This window comes from Anarhichas minor, unplaced genomic scaffold (genome assembly GCF_050575085.1).
Source record: "Anarhichas minor isolate MPS153535 unplaced genomic scaffold, ASM5057508v1 ptg000010l, whole genome shotgun sequence".
Lineage (NCBI taxonomy): Eukaryota > Metazoa > Chordata > Actinopteri > Perciformes > Anarhichadidae > Anarhichas > Anarhichas minor.
The window spans coordinates 5,217,279-5,231,704 of NW_027466456.1; the positions used below are offsets into that span (position 1 = coordinate 5,217,279).

The window sequence follows — 14,426 nt, forward strand, 5'->3', positions numbered from 1 at the left end:
AACCAGAAATTGTGATGTATTGGAATAGAATAATTGTTTTTGTCTTACATAACAAAAGGCATTTAAGATATTAGTTTTGCAAGATATCATTGTTGGTTCGTCTTATAAAGAAAATCTCAAGTGTTTAACTTTTGAAAAGTTCATACTTAGGCCTATTGAAGCCAGGTTTAAAAACAACAACCAAAAACAACAACAACGAAAAAACACGGTTTACAGCTTTTCTAGCATCCATAAAAGTGTCTATCGTTGTTTTATTAGAATAAGTTCTTGGACAATATGGCCCACACGAGTTGTTCCTAAGCGGCCCTTAAATATGAAGTAATTACAGTTCCACCTTAAAAATATGGACGTAACAGTTGCCACTGCAGGGGATGGTCTCTCTCTCTCTCCGCGTCTCTCTCTCCCTCCAGTGGTGACACCGTTGAGTAAAGCTGTGGCGTATGCGTGCATGTGTTTATAAAGTTGTGGAGCAATGAGTGAAGTGGAAAGAGGTCCGTGTTGTACGCTGCTTCCTTCAGCCGGCGTTAATGTGTAGTAGCCGACGGCCCATTGACACGTGAAGGTCTTTATCTCGATTTCACCACCAGCAGTAACTATAAAACTAGGTAAGCCATTTTATTTACTTTGTTTACAGTTTGTTTACTGCCATGACTTTTTTTTTTTTTCTAGAATGAAGAGCAGGCTTTTATAGGCGTGCGAAGTCTTTTTGTCACAGAAGTCCATCGTGAATGTTGTGATGTGTCTCATTTCTCCTGAAGTCAACATAAAGGTCACTGCAGCTTCTGTCAGCATGAACAGGAAAGACAGGTGACCACTGCACGCGCCCCATTGGAGCAGCAGTGTGTGGGCAAACACTTCAATCCCGGCAAATAGTTTCCATGAATACCTCATTTAGCTGCATGCCCTAAAATAGTTTGTATACGTGTCTTGAAATAGTGCGAGACTCCAATTAAACATGCTCTAAAAAGGCAAGTTCCAGCATGCATTTGCAAAAAGGACTGCATGTAGAATGGCATTGAGAGGACTACCATTTAAATGCTGCAAGGTTGTAATCACACACATTGGCATTTCAGGTTGTTCCTGATCCTTGAGTTAGAGGGCAAATGTTGGGCAATTCCTCAGACGACAATATGATGCAGATTATCGAAAGCGTCTTATGTTGCAGCACTGGTTCTAAACTGACTGCAGGTTTTCACATTTTAGTAATGTCTCAGCGTGGTAAACATGAACGTCTTGTCTTTTGGATGACATGGTTTTACTGTAATTTCCTGTGTTTTCTGTCTGTGTAGTTGTGAGTTATTATGACGTCAAATGGGAAACATGCGGACACGGTGCGGGACCCTCTGCTCATCCAGGAGGGTGAGGAAGTGTACAGAAACCCCACCGAGTTGAAGATGAGTCAGATCGTGCTGCCATGCCACGCCAATCACTGTGGAGAGCTGAGCGTTGGACAGCTGCTGAAGTGGATGGACTCCACCGCCTGCTTGTCTGGTAGGAAAAAATGTCAGAAAACATCTCGCTTGTCCTGTTTAAACTCTCCGGAGTTCCTCTCACATCTCCGCTTCACAACATGTAAGTGACATTGTGTCGAAGATAAGATAAGAAGAGATAATGCTTTTATTAGCAGAGGAGTAGATTAGTACTAGAGGGGCGATCGGAGACCACAGACCACCAACAAGGCCAAGAGTCCAGTCGTCTGTGATGAGCTAATCTTCAAGTACGACCACTATATATAAGTGTGTGTGTGTGTGTGTGTGTGGGGGGGGGGGGGGGGGGTAAACAAATACCATTCAATCAAGTTTGTTTCATGAAAATTGGGCTTATAGTTTCTCCTTAATCCTGCTGACAAACTAACTAGAGGAGCACACATCGGCAAAGGTCATATATCGTTCTTGCAATGTTAATAAAAAAGAAAACTCAACTGTGTATCGAGTACACAGGTACACTTCCACCCATTTACTTTAAAATCGGGCCAGTAGTCTTTCCGTAATCCTGTTGACAACCGAACCAAAAACATAATAATAACCGCACTCTGACCATGCACCGTGGTTATCCAAGAATATCCCAAAATGGCCACTGAAGTATTCTAGCAGGAAGTAGTGGACATACACAGTGCCGATTTAAATCATCATGACTCGCCAGAGGTTCCTGAGCCAAGATTTGAAATTCCCGGGCGCCAAATGTGGTGGGACATTTGTGTACGAGGCTTTTAGGGAGGTACATGTTAGTATTTGTACAGTACCAAAGCATTTCATGTTATGTTGTCAAGTCATGATTCAGGCGATGATTTGCTCTGGTCTCTTGGTTTTGTCTTGACCTCATTGAGAGGTCTTCTAAAAACGGATTTACACGCAACTATGGTAGATTGCTACCACAGCGTAAATAATAGAAATATGTTTTAATTATGGGCCGCTGCCAAACATTTAAGTATATCTGTTCAGACGCAATAGATAACACCTGGGCATCAATATATTCTGGTGCTTTAAATTAAATGTGCTGGATTACTTTGCCTAACTATAATCTCTGTCCTCCCAGCTGAGAGACATGCAGGATGTTCCTGTATCACTGCGTCTGTGGACGACATCCATTTTGAACACACCATAGGGTAATGTATTAACAGTAGAGAGGTCCAGATTGTGTTGATACTTTAATCACGGCTCCGTGTTGATAGTAAAGAGAAGCGTCTCTGTCTTGTCTACTCCAGGGTGGGAAAGGTCGTCAACATCATAGCAAAAGTCAACAGAGCCTTCACGTCCAGTATGGAGGTTAGTGGACGTTTGATTTCAGCATGGCGAACGTTTTTTACTTCGGAAAAAACGACAAATGCATGTGGTGGTTCTTTTGTCATTTCAGGTGGGCATATTGGTGAATTGTGAAGATCTTTACACCGACAGGCAGTGGAAGGTTTGCCACGCTTTTGCTACCTTTGTCGCCCGACGAACTGAAGCGGGGAAGGTAAGGGACAAAGGACCCGAAATATGCATTTTCACTGAAGCTGGTTCGACATCCCCCTATGTGCTCTGTGTACACAGGTACAGCTGAAGCAGGTGCTTCCTCGCACACAATTGGAGCAGATGGAGTACAGCCTGGCAGCAGAGCGGAGGAGGATGAGGCTCATCCATGCTGAGATCATTACAGACCTCCTGAGCAGCAGCACGGCTCAGCTGGGTACAGACTGAAGACACGGGCCTTTAAAACACGGCACAGTTGCGCACACACGCGCAGCATTTAAAAATCGGACTGATTGTAGCTCCTTGTTGTCGCGCTCTCACCAGGAGAATGCCAGGAGTACCAGGACGCTGTGCCGGCCGAGCGGACGCGGGTGGAGAGCGTGGAGCTGGTGCTGCCGCCACATGCCAACCATCAAGTCAGCACCTTTGGGGGCCAGATCATGGCCTGGATGGAGAATGTGGCTACAATTGCAGCAAGGTGTGTCCCTAGTTTTATTTGAAACGAGACTTAAACCAGCTTCAAAGGAATAGTTTGACATTTTGAATAACTTTATTGCTGAGTTAGATGAGAAGATCAAAAGCACTGTCGTATGTGAGTGTTGAATATGAAACTGCAGCCAGCAGTTGGTTGAGTTAGCTTAGCTTGAAGACTGGAGAGAGAATCAGACTCCCCTTCATTGGCCAAGTATGTGTGCACATGCTAAGAAATGGACTCGGTTTTTGTGCATCTCTCTCGATGTAGAAATAACAGCGAGGAACATTAAAGCTGGATAAATAAAGGTAAAGAATAGACAGGACTATTATGTACACAAAAAAAAAAAAAATAGTTGTATATTAATATTATATAAATATAAAAAGTCCCAAAAAAATGACCATCAATAAAATTGAAATAAAATGTCGATAAACAAGTGTTCTGTAAGTTGTATACTATACAAATGGTGCCAAAAAAAGTAAATAATGAATGGATAGATTTATATGGATTGTACAGTATTTAAATTGACAGTGACAGATTATTTATTCATATTAAAAATGTGGGCATTAAAAACTAAAATGATTATCTATAATGGCAGCAGTGGATATTTTGTGAGTGTCGGCTTGAAGGGGAAAGAGCAAGCCGGGTAACAGAATCCTCCAACCATCACTTCTAAAGCGCTCTAATTAATAAATGATATCTCTTTTGTTTGACAAAGACGAGTTGTGGTTTTACAGGGAGTTCTGTACGGGACTATTTCTTAGCCGAGCGAAGTGACTTCTTGGAGTCTTGGCTTCTCCATGAGACTCCAGGAAGTCACTGCACCCAGACCAAGAAGTAATCACACACAAACACCCCTATAAAACCATTAATAGTCCTTTTTACACGTAAGTATTTGTATGTAGAAAACAAACAATATAAATAATGGTAGTTGGTGAGCTTTAGAGATGCAGGTAGGCGGGTTTTGTCTCCTTTGGACTGAGCCTGGATAGTTGTTTCTCCCTATTTCCAGTATTTATGCTGCGCTAAGATACCGGGCTGTAGCCTCATTTTTAACGCGGAGATATGACAACGGTATCGATCTTCTCATCAAACTCACGATAAGAAAACAAATAAGCATATTCCTAACGAACCCTAGTTTGCTGAGGCTATTTGTAATGACTTCTTCTTCCTCCTTTTTTTCTTCATATTTTGATCTAGTCGCTTGTGTAACGCTCACCCAACCTTGAGGAGCATCGACATGTTCCATTTTCGTGGCCCGTCTCACATTGGTGACCGACTGGTACTGAAAGCCATTGTTAACAATAGCTTCAAGCACAGGTGAGTCGTCGCATAATGAAGCGAAGGAAAGCACAAAGCTATCAAACTATCAACTCGTCTAATAAAGTGTGTTTTTTACCGTACGTCTGTGCGTATGCACTTCTCTGTCTGAACCTACGCGCCTGCATACGCGGTGTGCTCCAGCATGGAGGTGGGAGTGTGTGCGGAGGCCTACCAGGGTGGAGAACCTCTGCGCCATATAAATAGTGCTTTCATGACCTTTGAGGTGCTGGACGGTGACGGGAAGCCGTGCACGCTATCGCGGATACGACCTGAGCCTGTTGTGAGTTTTCTTTGTGTCCTGTTGCTGCATGAGAGCCCATAATATAAAGTACAGCATAGAGCAAAAAAAGGGTCATTTTCAGTACCAAGTTATCACAAAATATGCATCTTTATGTGAGGATTTCAACATTAAGTTTTCCTATGTTTTACAGGACGGGAAAAGACGTTATCAAGAAGCTATTGCCAGAAAGAAGATTCGCCTTGATAGGTTAGTATGTTCCCTTAAAACAGCAGATGTTGTTCTTATTACTGATACTGTGCTGACATGGTTTATTGCAGATATGTCGATATTTTTTTATTTTTTTATTTTTTTTTTTTTGTAAGTTGCTTAATGTGCATTTTCTTTCTCCCTATCTCTTTGTCGGGTTTGATTCAACATGAATCATAAAACATTAAAAACAGCAGCAAATAGAATAAAAACAAACGATTATAGCGCATGATTGCAGTATAAAGGACAGGAAGTAATACAGAAACGGTGTCATCATTGCTTCGTTGGTGCTACAGAGGCCTTTATTTACAGTCGACTGCAGCAGCACATGACTTGGCAGAGCAGCGTTTCACAGCTGAGCAGACTTTGGTGCCGAGGCTGTCGAACATAATAAGTTCATTGTTCAACTGTAAAATACCCGGCCTCCAGTATAATCTTTATTCCACTATTTCATAACCAAACGCGTTGGCTCATTGCTAGAACGAGAAGCTTCATATTATGATCAGGTCCTCTGATCTTCCTTTTGTCCCTGAATGTAAATCCTTGTGCCCTACATGTCTACAGGAAATACATTATCTCCTGCAAGCAAACGGAAGTGCCCGTCTCGGTACCCTGGGATCCAAGTAACCAGGTATTTCTGGCAAACAGTCACACATGCTTAGTGAGGCTTATTGCCACCGTATTCAAGAATGCAGACAGTCCTTTGTTTTGTTTTTTCTAGATGTACCTGAGCTACAATAATGTATCGGCACTGAAACTAATGGATACCAGAAAGAACTGGGTATTAACGTCTGAGAAAAACAAGGTCAGTATTGTTTGTGTTATTGTACTACAAGGATGTAGCTTGTTAAATAGACGCAGCTGTTGTGATTCCGCCATGCATTCTGATCTGTATTATTTTGGACAAGCTGCACAGTCACAGTGGCTGTCCAGGAAGTTGGCCCATATTGCTTCAAAGTAAATTGTGGAATAATGCAGAATAAGAAATAATATAAACGTTGTACTTACTTCTGCTCCAACCCCTCTCCAAAAGGCATGGTCAAAGCTTTAAAGAACGAGCTCTAAATATAGTCTAAAAATATGTATCATTTGTATAATCTCTCATGCACTCACCAGTTGATGTGGCGGTTTTGACAGCAGTCAAACTCGATGTGTGCGCATTAGAATAACTGGAACAAATCCTATTTATAGACATCGAGCCCACCTCCTCTTTGTGGATTTGCTCCTCTTAGGTCAGACTGTACACACTGGAGGAAAACCACGTGCTGTGTTTCAAGGTGGAGATGCACGTCAGCGTGCCGGCAGAGCAGACGTTCCACCTTCTGTCAGACCTGAGGAGGAGAGAGGAGTGGGACCGGCACTATGAGTCAGTATGAGTGCCGTCGTCTGGCGCACAGCAATTTACAGTTAATGGAACCGCAGCATAGGCTTAAACATACTTCTGTTATTCTATGCTTTTCTTATTGTCAACAAATTTCATAAAAACATCAAAACCAAGACCCACTCATTTCTACAGAAGATGTGAATCTTTACAAATGGATCACAATATGCAGTTATTTCCTAAAACAATTTTACTCAAACATGTGGGGGCTAGTTTCAACTGCAGAGCAATATACATGTGGGGCTTTGGTGAGTATTTACGTCAGCGGGACGACGTATGTGAAATGGACTCAAAATAAAGTACAGTGCTCGTTTTCATGGTAATGAAGGTACATGTCATCCGGTGCAACAGTGGTTCATTTCTAATAATTTTAGGACAACAATTGAGGTCTATTGCACAGAACAATAAGGGTAAATTAATTGTTGCGTTTGCTCTTTTTTGTTGGATCTGTTGACCGCAGGATGAATACAAAACGTCTCCTGCCTTATCCTTTTAAATTCCCCAGTTGTATCCTATTACTACAGCAACCAACCAAACCAAAAACACAAGCGTGAAAGTCAGATGCAATGTTATTTCTGCATGAAATATAAACTATTTGTATGTCGTCCCATATTCAAAGCTCACATTGTGAGGCCGCAGTAGTTAGATGGAGTGAATACAGAAAAAACTATTTATTCAAGAAGTTTGTCTCAAGTGATAGTTACGGCAGCATGAGATGTGAATTCTACTCTACATTTAATATTTGCATTTTATTACATTACATTTTATTTGCTCATTACTTTGTGGCCTCTGCAGGGAGTGTCAGGTGATCATCCAAGCAGACGAGGAAGACACCCTTTACCGCGTGGCGACACCGTCTGTGAGTAAAGGCGGCAAAGGCCAGGACTTTATCTTGCTGGCATCCAGGAGGAAGCCATGTGACGCCAGGTAACACACTACATAATAAACAACCTGCTCGTGTCATTTCACATTGTGTTTCCCACTTCTCTGCTGTATTTTCATCATGTTGACTATATTTCCTTTTCCCAACTTGTATTGTATTTTTTATGAAACCAGTTATTGCATCACTGCCTCCTGCTTGTTCTCTCATAAAGTCTCATGATGCTATCCTGGTTTGTCCCTCGTAGGGACCCGTATCTGATCGCTCTGCGCTCTGTCACTTTGCCCACTCACCTCCCCACCGAGGACTACACCAGGGGAGAGGTGCTGTGTGCTGGCTTCACGATCTGGGAAGAGTCCAGCACCGTCACCAAGGTTGGACCAAATGAGAAGGGCCCGCTCGCTATGAGCACATCACTGCGCACTCACGCTGACAATTCACATTCAAAGTAATAACAGGACCCAGTGGTTTACTGCACCACATGTGACCCGATGTGTTTTTGTTTTCAGATCACCTACTACAACCAGGCCACACCGGGCGTCCTCCCCTACATCTCCACAGACATCGCTGGCCTATCCTCCAGCTTTTCGAGCACCTTTTCTGCCTGCAGTCACTTCCTGGAGACCAACAAGGACAGCCTGGCTGCTCTGCCACCGTCTGCACTGTGACACAATACCGCTGCCTTCGTCTCCCTTACAAGAGGAGCAGTAGCATCAGTAGGATCATCTCACTGTCGTCCCATTTTACCTCTGTTGGGGTTGTGGAATGTAAGTGTCCCACCCTGAGATTACAAACTTCTTTGCATTTGTAGTTTCTTCCAGGTCTTTAAAACTCAGTTCTCACTGTATGACTCTGTTCATTCTTAAAATGAGAGACATCATCTTTAATAAGCTAAAGAAATAGTGTTTATACTTTTTTTTTAGAAGTATTATTAGAGGTAATTTATTAAGGAGCACTCTCTGTGCCATATTAATTTATAGATCAATTAATTATTTTGGTCTAAGTATTTAGCACAATCTGTTATCACGGTTTTAATGGTATTCCCAGTCTTTTAGTCTAAGTTGAAATGTTTCAACCAGCCTCTTTTGTTAGTTGATTTTCTACCTCCTAAATAATGTTTTTAAATGATTTGATTGAGACTTTGACTAGGAGTAAGACAAGATGTACATTTAGTGTGTTATGATGCTGTTTTGAGACAATGATGTATAGTTTTAGAGGACAACCTTTGCACTGATTGTAATATATGTTGACTTTCAATGGCCAAGTATCTCACATGTCAAGCTGTCTTGATTTTATCTGAAACAATAAACACAATCGACAAGTGGATTATGCTCAATTGAGCTGTTGTGTTGGTGTTCACCTCTCTCACCTCTGCATTCCTGCCATTCCTTAAGCATTTCTTATGGAGAACAAAAAGAAAGGAAAACACAGCTGGCAGCTGTAACCAGTGTTGTAACAGGTGCACAGGCCGACGACCAGTATGATGGAGTCTAAGTGAAACAGAAAGCTTCCAACTGGGGTTTAAAGGAGTTCATTGCTGTGCTTGTTTTCCAGATTTTGTTCAATTTATTTTTGTATAGTCCAAAATCACAAATCTGCCTCAGAGGGCTTTACAATCTGTACATATCCTCAATCCCGGGACCCTCACATCGGAACAGGAAAAACTCCCCCAAAAAACCCTTTAACAGGGAGAGAAGAGGAAGAAACCTTAGGGAGAGCAACAGAGGAAGGATCCCTCTCCCAGGATGGACAGAAGTGCAATAGATGTCATGTGTACAGAATGAACAACATAACAGCGTTACAACACATTCAATGCATGTTCCACGATCATCCTGCTATGCTCACACTGCTTCTCCGACAGCAAAACAGAAAAGAAAGCGTAATGCATCTGTAATGAAACGTTTTGTGAAATTTCAGGTAGAACGATGTAATACTGTTATACACAAGCCGGTCACTAATCCTGTGAAATAAATCCGCCCAAAGCATCCCTGGATGAGGTTATCATGTGTGTTGGCCTGCAGCTGGACCCTCACTGCCGGTTCACACCACTCTGCAGGTCCCTGAACGGCGTCGGATCTGATGTGTGCTATTCTCGTTAAAGGCCTCGTTCAGTGAGGGAGCCGTTATCAGTGCCCACTGCCAGGCCGTCCTCCTTGTCCTCTATGTTTAAGGAATGCAGCCTCCATCTTGAACGAGCTCCTTGTGCCTCTGCCAGGGTGCTTTCTGTCTTTGGTTCTTGACGTTTCAGCTCCACAGACTGAATACCAACTCCTTTTGCTCGTGGTCCCCCTGCTACCTGTTGGCTGTCATCTGGGAGGCCGTCTGAGATCAAAACTTAACAATGTTCATATCCGATCACTGCGGAAGGACTCTAAAGGTTTCCTGTTATTTGTCGACATCGTCAGACCCTTTCCTCCAAATTTCTTAACAAATTTCACCCAGCTCGCTTCTCGAGTATCTGTAATTGCGTCTTCCTCCTCCTCAGCACCAGTGAAATATCAACAACCAATCCCTGGACGTTTACATATATTGTTGTCATGGAGATTCTCTCAGTGTGACATGTGAGTGAGAGAATACATTCTGTAACAATATGCAATTTAATGTCATGCAAATCAATCACGCAACCAAGCCTCAGGATGGTGTTGAGCATCTTGCCACCACAATGTGTGAACAGTGACAGTTGGCACCTTGTTAAAAATGGTTATTTCTGATAAAAAATGGCTCATATCATAAGTTAATGAATTTGACATTCAAGGAGTAAAGTGCAATTTTTAATGATTGCATTTGTCATCGATGGATTAGCTGATGTATACAGCACCGTATAGCCCCGATCAGGAAATTATTGATTTAGCTAATTTCCTGACTAGACCTGATCTGTTGACCTCAGGATGTCGGCCTGTCTGGGAGGTAAGATCAGTTGGTAACAAACAACGGTGAAGTAAAACCATAAAACATTACATAGTAAAATAAATGGATTACATCAAAACAGTTAAATCTTAAATCAACGTCCACTTACTGTCTTGTGTCATTGTTGTTTGGAAGGTCATGAATTAACTTACTACATTAGAGGCCCTAATAGTTAACTTACAGGTTTTTTTACTAGAAAACATTACACCATTAAATGAACAAAGAAAATATACTTAAAGAAAGATCAAACAACCAAAAAAAAAGTTAAAATATGAACATGCTACATCATTTTGGTGATTAGTTTCTAATCTTGTTTCTTCGGTTGAACAATTATGGAGGTGAAACACTCTAAAAATAAGTCTTTGCATCAGTGGTATATGTCAATATCACTAATACATATACCGGTATGTAAATAAATAAATAAGGTATGCAATAGTAAAAGTAAAAATAATGAAAATAAATAACATTCAATACCAAAACACACTGTCCTTTTGTTATTTTCTTTCTGTGAACTACAGAAATAACTTCACTGACTTAAAGGGTCAAGGAAGTCCACTTAAAGATTCTTAATTTAACAAATTGTATCTATTCTCTGATGTTTGTGTATTCTGTTTATAAGAGGAACTACTCATATGGCAATAATGTAGTCCAATTTGATCAACTCTATATGATAAGTTTCATTAAAAAACGCTAAAACATTCACTGAATTATTAATCATAATCTATAAAATCATGACTACAGTCCTGTAGTTCTTAACTCACCGCGTGCTCCCTCTTATCCGCGCTTACGTTGTAAACACAACTAACCACGTGACCCGGAAGTCAGAGACGGAAAGGTTTCCTTACTACCTGCTAAAACTTAAACCGTACACGGAACCAGCGACTTTATCTAACCCACAGCATGAGCCAGGAAAGTGTCCTAAAGTTACAAGCTGCGACGAGAGAAAAGATCCGAACATTTAACTCTCTGCGTGGTGAGTTTTGTGCACTCCTCCTCCGCGGAAAAAGACGCCTGTATGTTATTCTTTATGCTTATTGCTTAGTATTTAGTCTTATGTGAAGCCATGTCATAACCCATAACCATGTGTTTTCTCCGCCTGAAGCTCGAGAGCTGCAGCCCGGGGAGTTCTGGGACGTGGTGGTTGTGACCGCAGTGGATGAGAGCCAGAGAGAAGCGTATGAGCTGCAGCTCAGAGACAAAGTGGACAGAAGGGAGCTTCCCCTCGGACTTCACTACGAGGTCTTCTCGGACCCGCCTGGATCTAAAATAGGTGAGCGAGGCATGCAGCATCGAGTCTCCAGTTTCAGGGGATCAACAAAGCGCCACATTATTATTACATGTGTTACTAACATGACCTTGTGTTTTCAAGGGAATGGGGGCTCCACCCTGTATGCACTGCAGCAGCTGGAGGACATCTATGGGAAGGCTCTGTGCAGGATGAGAGTCATCCTCATCCATGCAGGTTTGAGAGCTCACCGGCTTTTTGTTGCTGTTAGACATTTAAACTAACTACGTATAAATGATGTGTTCCACTGCTTTTTGTCCAAAGCATGCTGGTAGGGTTGCAACTATTTAGAAACCAAAGAAATTGAATTTACCATCATATAGGCCTGAATTAAGTAAACAAAATGTTTTATCAAACCTCAAAAATAACAAACGATTAAAAAATTTGAAAAAATTAAAACGTGAAATGTACATTCTTTCAATAATGAAAATAAATACAGTGAACACAATTGCTCAAGCACATGATGCCAAAACATGCGAGTTGTTAATATGTTCATAATTATGTTATTATTGTTATTATAGCATCTTTCAAATGTTTGCGGCTTTAAAAGAAAGTGTCTAAAACAGACTTTTCCTTTCGTTGTTCCAAAGTTGAGAGGTTGATTGCTAATAATTAGACATTTGAGATACTGCATGTATCGTGTGTGACGTTTCCCACTTCTCCTCCTTCCAGGAGGGCTGAGTCAGCGTCTGCCCAGTGCCAGCGCCTTGGGGAAGATCTTCACCGCCGTGCCGCTGGGCGACCCTCTCTACCAGATGCTGGAGCTCAAACTGGCCTTGTATGTGGATTTCCCATCCCACATGAAGCCTGGCGTCCTGGTGACCTGTGCGGACGACATAGAGCTCTACAGTACGGGAGACGATGAGAGCGTTAGGTTCGACAAACCGGGCTTCACGGCTTTAGCCCACCCGTCCTCGCTGTCTATCGGGACGACCCACGGAGTGTTTGTGTTGGATTCAAAGGAAGAGTCGACCGACTCTGAAATGGAGAACGTCTCCTGCCTGCGCTTCCTGCACAAGCCGAGCATCGACAAGATGCGAGACAGCGGAGCGGTTCGTAAGAGGCAGAGCGGTTGTTTTTCTCTCTCCGACACGGAGTTCGTCTACACAGACAGCACCTATTATGTCGACTTTGACACTGCAAAGTCTCTTCTCGGTCTGCTGAAGGAGCTGGGGCCTTTGGACTGTGAGGTAGACGCATACGGGGACTTCCTCCAAGCCCTGGGGCCGAGAGCCACGATAGATTACACCAGCAACACCGCGAATGTCACCAAAGAGGAGAGCAGCCTGGTGGCAGTCCGCCGAAAGATCTTCCATCTTCTGAAAGGGACTCCCTTGAATGTCGTTCTCCTGAACAACTCCAAGTTTTATCACATTGGAACCACGTCGGAGTACCTCTTTCACCTCGCTGAGGATGCGGCGCTGAGGAGTGAGCTGGGTCTCCTGTCGTCTGCCTTCAGCGTTGATGCGAATGAAAGCTCGGGATGCTGCGTTATGTACAGCGTCTTGGATCCCGGCTGCTCTGTGGGAGCTGGATCAGTGGTGGAGTACTCCAGACTGGGAGCAGGAGCGTCCGTCGGGCGGGGCTCCATCGTCAGCAGCTGCTGGGTCGGTGCGGGCCTCTCGGTGCCTGAAGGAGTCTTCATGCATTCTCTGTGTGTGAATTACAAGAACCAAACCAGGTTTGTAACCGTCGTCTTTGGGATTGAGGACAACTTGAAGCGCAGCGTGGACGCCCCTGCGTACATGGAAGAGCTGAAGCTTTTTGGCTTCAGCCTGGCAGAGTGTCTGTCCCACTGGGGGCTGAAAAGGGAAGCGCTGAGGTTCTCCGGCGATGCATCCGGCTGTAGTTTGTGGAACGCTTGTTTGTTTCCCGTCTGCCCCGATCAACGAAGCTCATTCTCTCTGTCTCTGGAGATGCTGCAGGCCGCCCTGAGCGGATCTACATTCGCCATACCCAAAGACACGACGCTGATGTCTATGCACGAGTCCTTAAAGTGTAAGAACCTGGAGGAGATGTTGAAGTTCAGGAAGGGACTGCATGAAGACATCACACAGAGAAAACCAGACAATCAAAGTTAATAATCCAGATTATGTGTCAGTTTAAGTGTGAGATAAAGTTGAAGTTGTAACATAAAAGTTCATCCTTACATTTACAGGTTTGTTTTCTACGAATAAAAAGTACAACTGGTGTGTTTTAGGAGCATTGTACTCATTGCCTCATCCACAGCACTGCTCTACAGAGACGTGTCCATCGTCTCATAACAGTGTGAGACAAAGGGGACTTCCAAACTCGTATTTCTTAATCGGCCTTTTTCACAGCAGACATTTTGGTCATGTTGTCTATAACTAAATCTATATCTATATCTATATCAACATTGCAGTCATCGCTGGATTGGAGTCTGATTCTCCTTTGCGATTCTTCCTTTTCTATGACAAGTCAACATATTAGTCAAAAATGAGAAACATGTACATATATATATTTATAAGAAAAATTATATATATATTTTTTAAATATACATATATATATATATAAATAAAAAAATATATATATTAAACATAATATAGAAATATATATAAAAATTAAATATATATATATAATCAATATAAATTGATACCGTACATCACAATCACACTGAAACACACCTGCCGTCATTTAGAGGGAGATCAGTTGTCGTAGTTGTTCGGTGTTTATTTTTAGCCCACAGCCATGATCCCCCTCTTTATCTGGAACTGTGCAA

At 42.5% G+C, this 14,426-nt stretch overlaps 2 protein-coding genes across 4 annotated transcripts; both read left to right on the forward strand.

Annotated features, from left to right (window-relative positions):
• The first annotated feature begins 406 nt into the window (after positions 1-406).
• On the forward strand, positions 407-8,820 carry acot11b (acyl-CoA thioesterase 11b). 2 transcript variants are annotated; one of them, XM_076087742.1, is made up of 16 exons: positions 407-605; positions 1,290-1,491; positions 2,536-2,605; positions 2,705-2,765; positions 2,854-2,955; positions 3,033-3,168; positions 3,276-3,429; positions 4,624-4,743; positions 4,888-5,026; positions 5,178-5,233; positions 5,798-5,864; positions 5,955-6,038; positions 6,466-6,599; positions 7,410-7,541; positions 7,742-7,868; positions 8,004-8,820. In XM_076087742.1, the coding sequence occupies exons 2-16, from the start codon at positions 1,302-1,304 to the stop codon at positions 8,160-8,162; spliced, it is 1,731 nt and encodes a 576-aa protein (XP_075943857.1). In that variant the 5' UTR covers positions 407-605; positions 1,290-1,301; the 3' UTR covers positions 8,163-8,820. The 2 variants fall into 2 exon arrangements, with proteins under 2 accessions (XP_075943857.1, XP_075943858.1); XM_076087743.1 differs by lacking the exons at positions 407-605; positions 1,290-1,491 and adding an exon at positions 1,503-1,717.
• Positions 8,821-11,205: 2,385 nt separating this feature from the next.
• fpgt (fucose-1-phosphate guanylyltransferase) lies at positions 11,206-13,885 on the forward strand. 2 transcript variants are annotated; one of them, XM_076087740.1, is made up of 4 exons: positions 11,206-11,374; positions 11,504-11,671; positions 11,771-11,863; positions 12,359-13,885. In XM_076087740.1, the coding sequence occupies exons 1-4, from the start codon at positions 11,302-11,304 to the stop codon at positions 13,765-13,767; spliced, it is 1,743 nt and encodes a 580-aa protein (XP_075943855.1). In that variant the 5' UTR covers positions 11,206-11,301; the 3' UTR covers positions 13,768-13,885. The 2 variants fall into 2 exon arrangements, with proteins under 2 accessions (XP_075943855.1, XP_075943856.1); XM_076087741.1 differs by having other exon boundaries at positions 11,268-11,414.
• Positions 13,886-14,426: the final 541 nt, after the last annotated feature.

What these genes read in the sequence shown, in the direction of transcription:
- acot11b (XM_076087742.1), top strand. Translation starts at nt 1,302, where the DNA reads ATGACGTCAAATGGGAAACATGCGGACACGGTGCGGGACCCTCTGCTC. An exon ending in CCTTCACGTCCAGTATGGAG is followed by an intron (nt 2,766 to 2,853) that starts GTTAGTGGACGT and finishes TTGTCATTTCAG; the next exon opens with GTGGGCATATTGGTGAATTG. An exon ending in AACAATAGCTTCAAGCACAG is followed by an intron (nt 4,744 to 4,887) that starts GTGAGTCGTCGC and finishes GGTGTGCTCCAG; the next exon opens with CATGGAGGTGGGAGTGTGTG.
- fpgt (XM_076087740.1), top strand. Translation starts at nt 11,302, where the DNA reads ATGAGCCAGGAAAGTGTCCTAAAGTTACAAGCTGCGACGAGAGAAAAG. An exon ending in CCCGCCTGGATCTAAAATAG is followed by an intron (nt 11,672 to 11,770) that starts GTGAGCGAGGCA and finishes TGTGTTTTCAAG; the next exon opens with GGAATGGGGGCTCCACCCTG. An exon ending in AGTCATCCTCATCCATGCAG is followed by an intron (nt 11,864 to 12,358) that starts GTTTGAGAGCTC and finishes TCCTCCTTCCAG; the next exon opens with GAGGGCTGAGTCAGCGTCTG.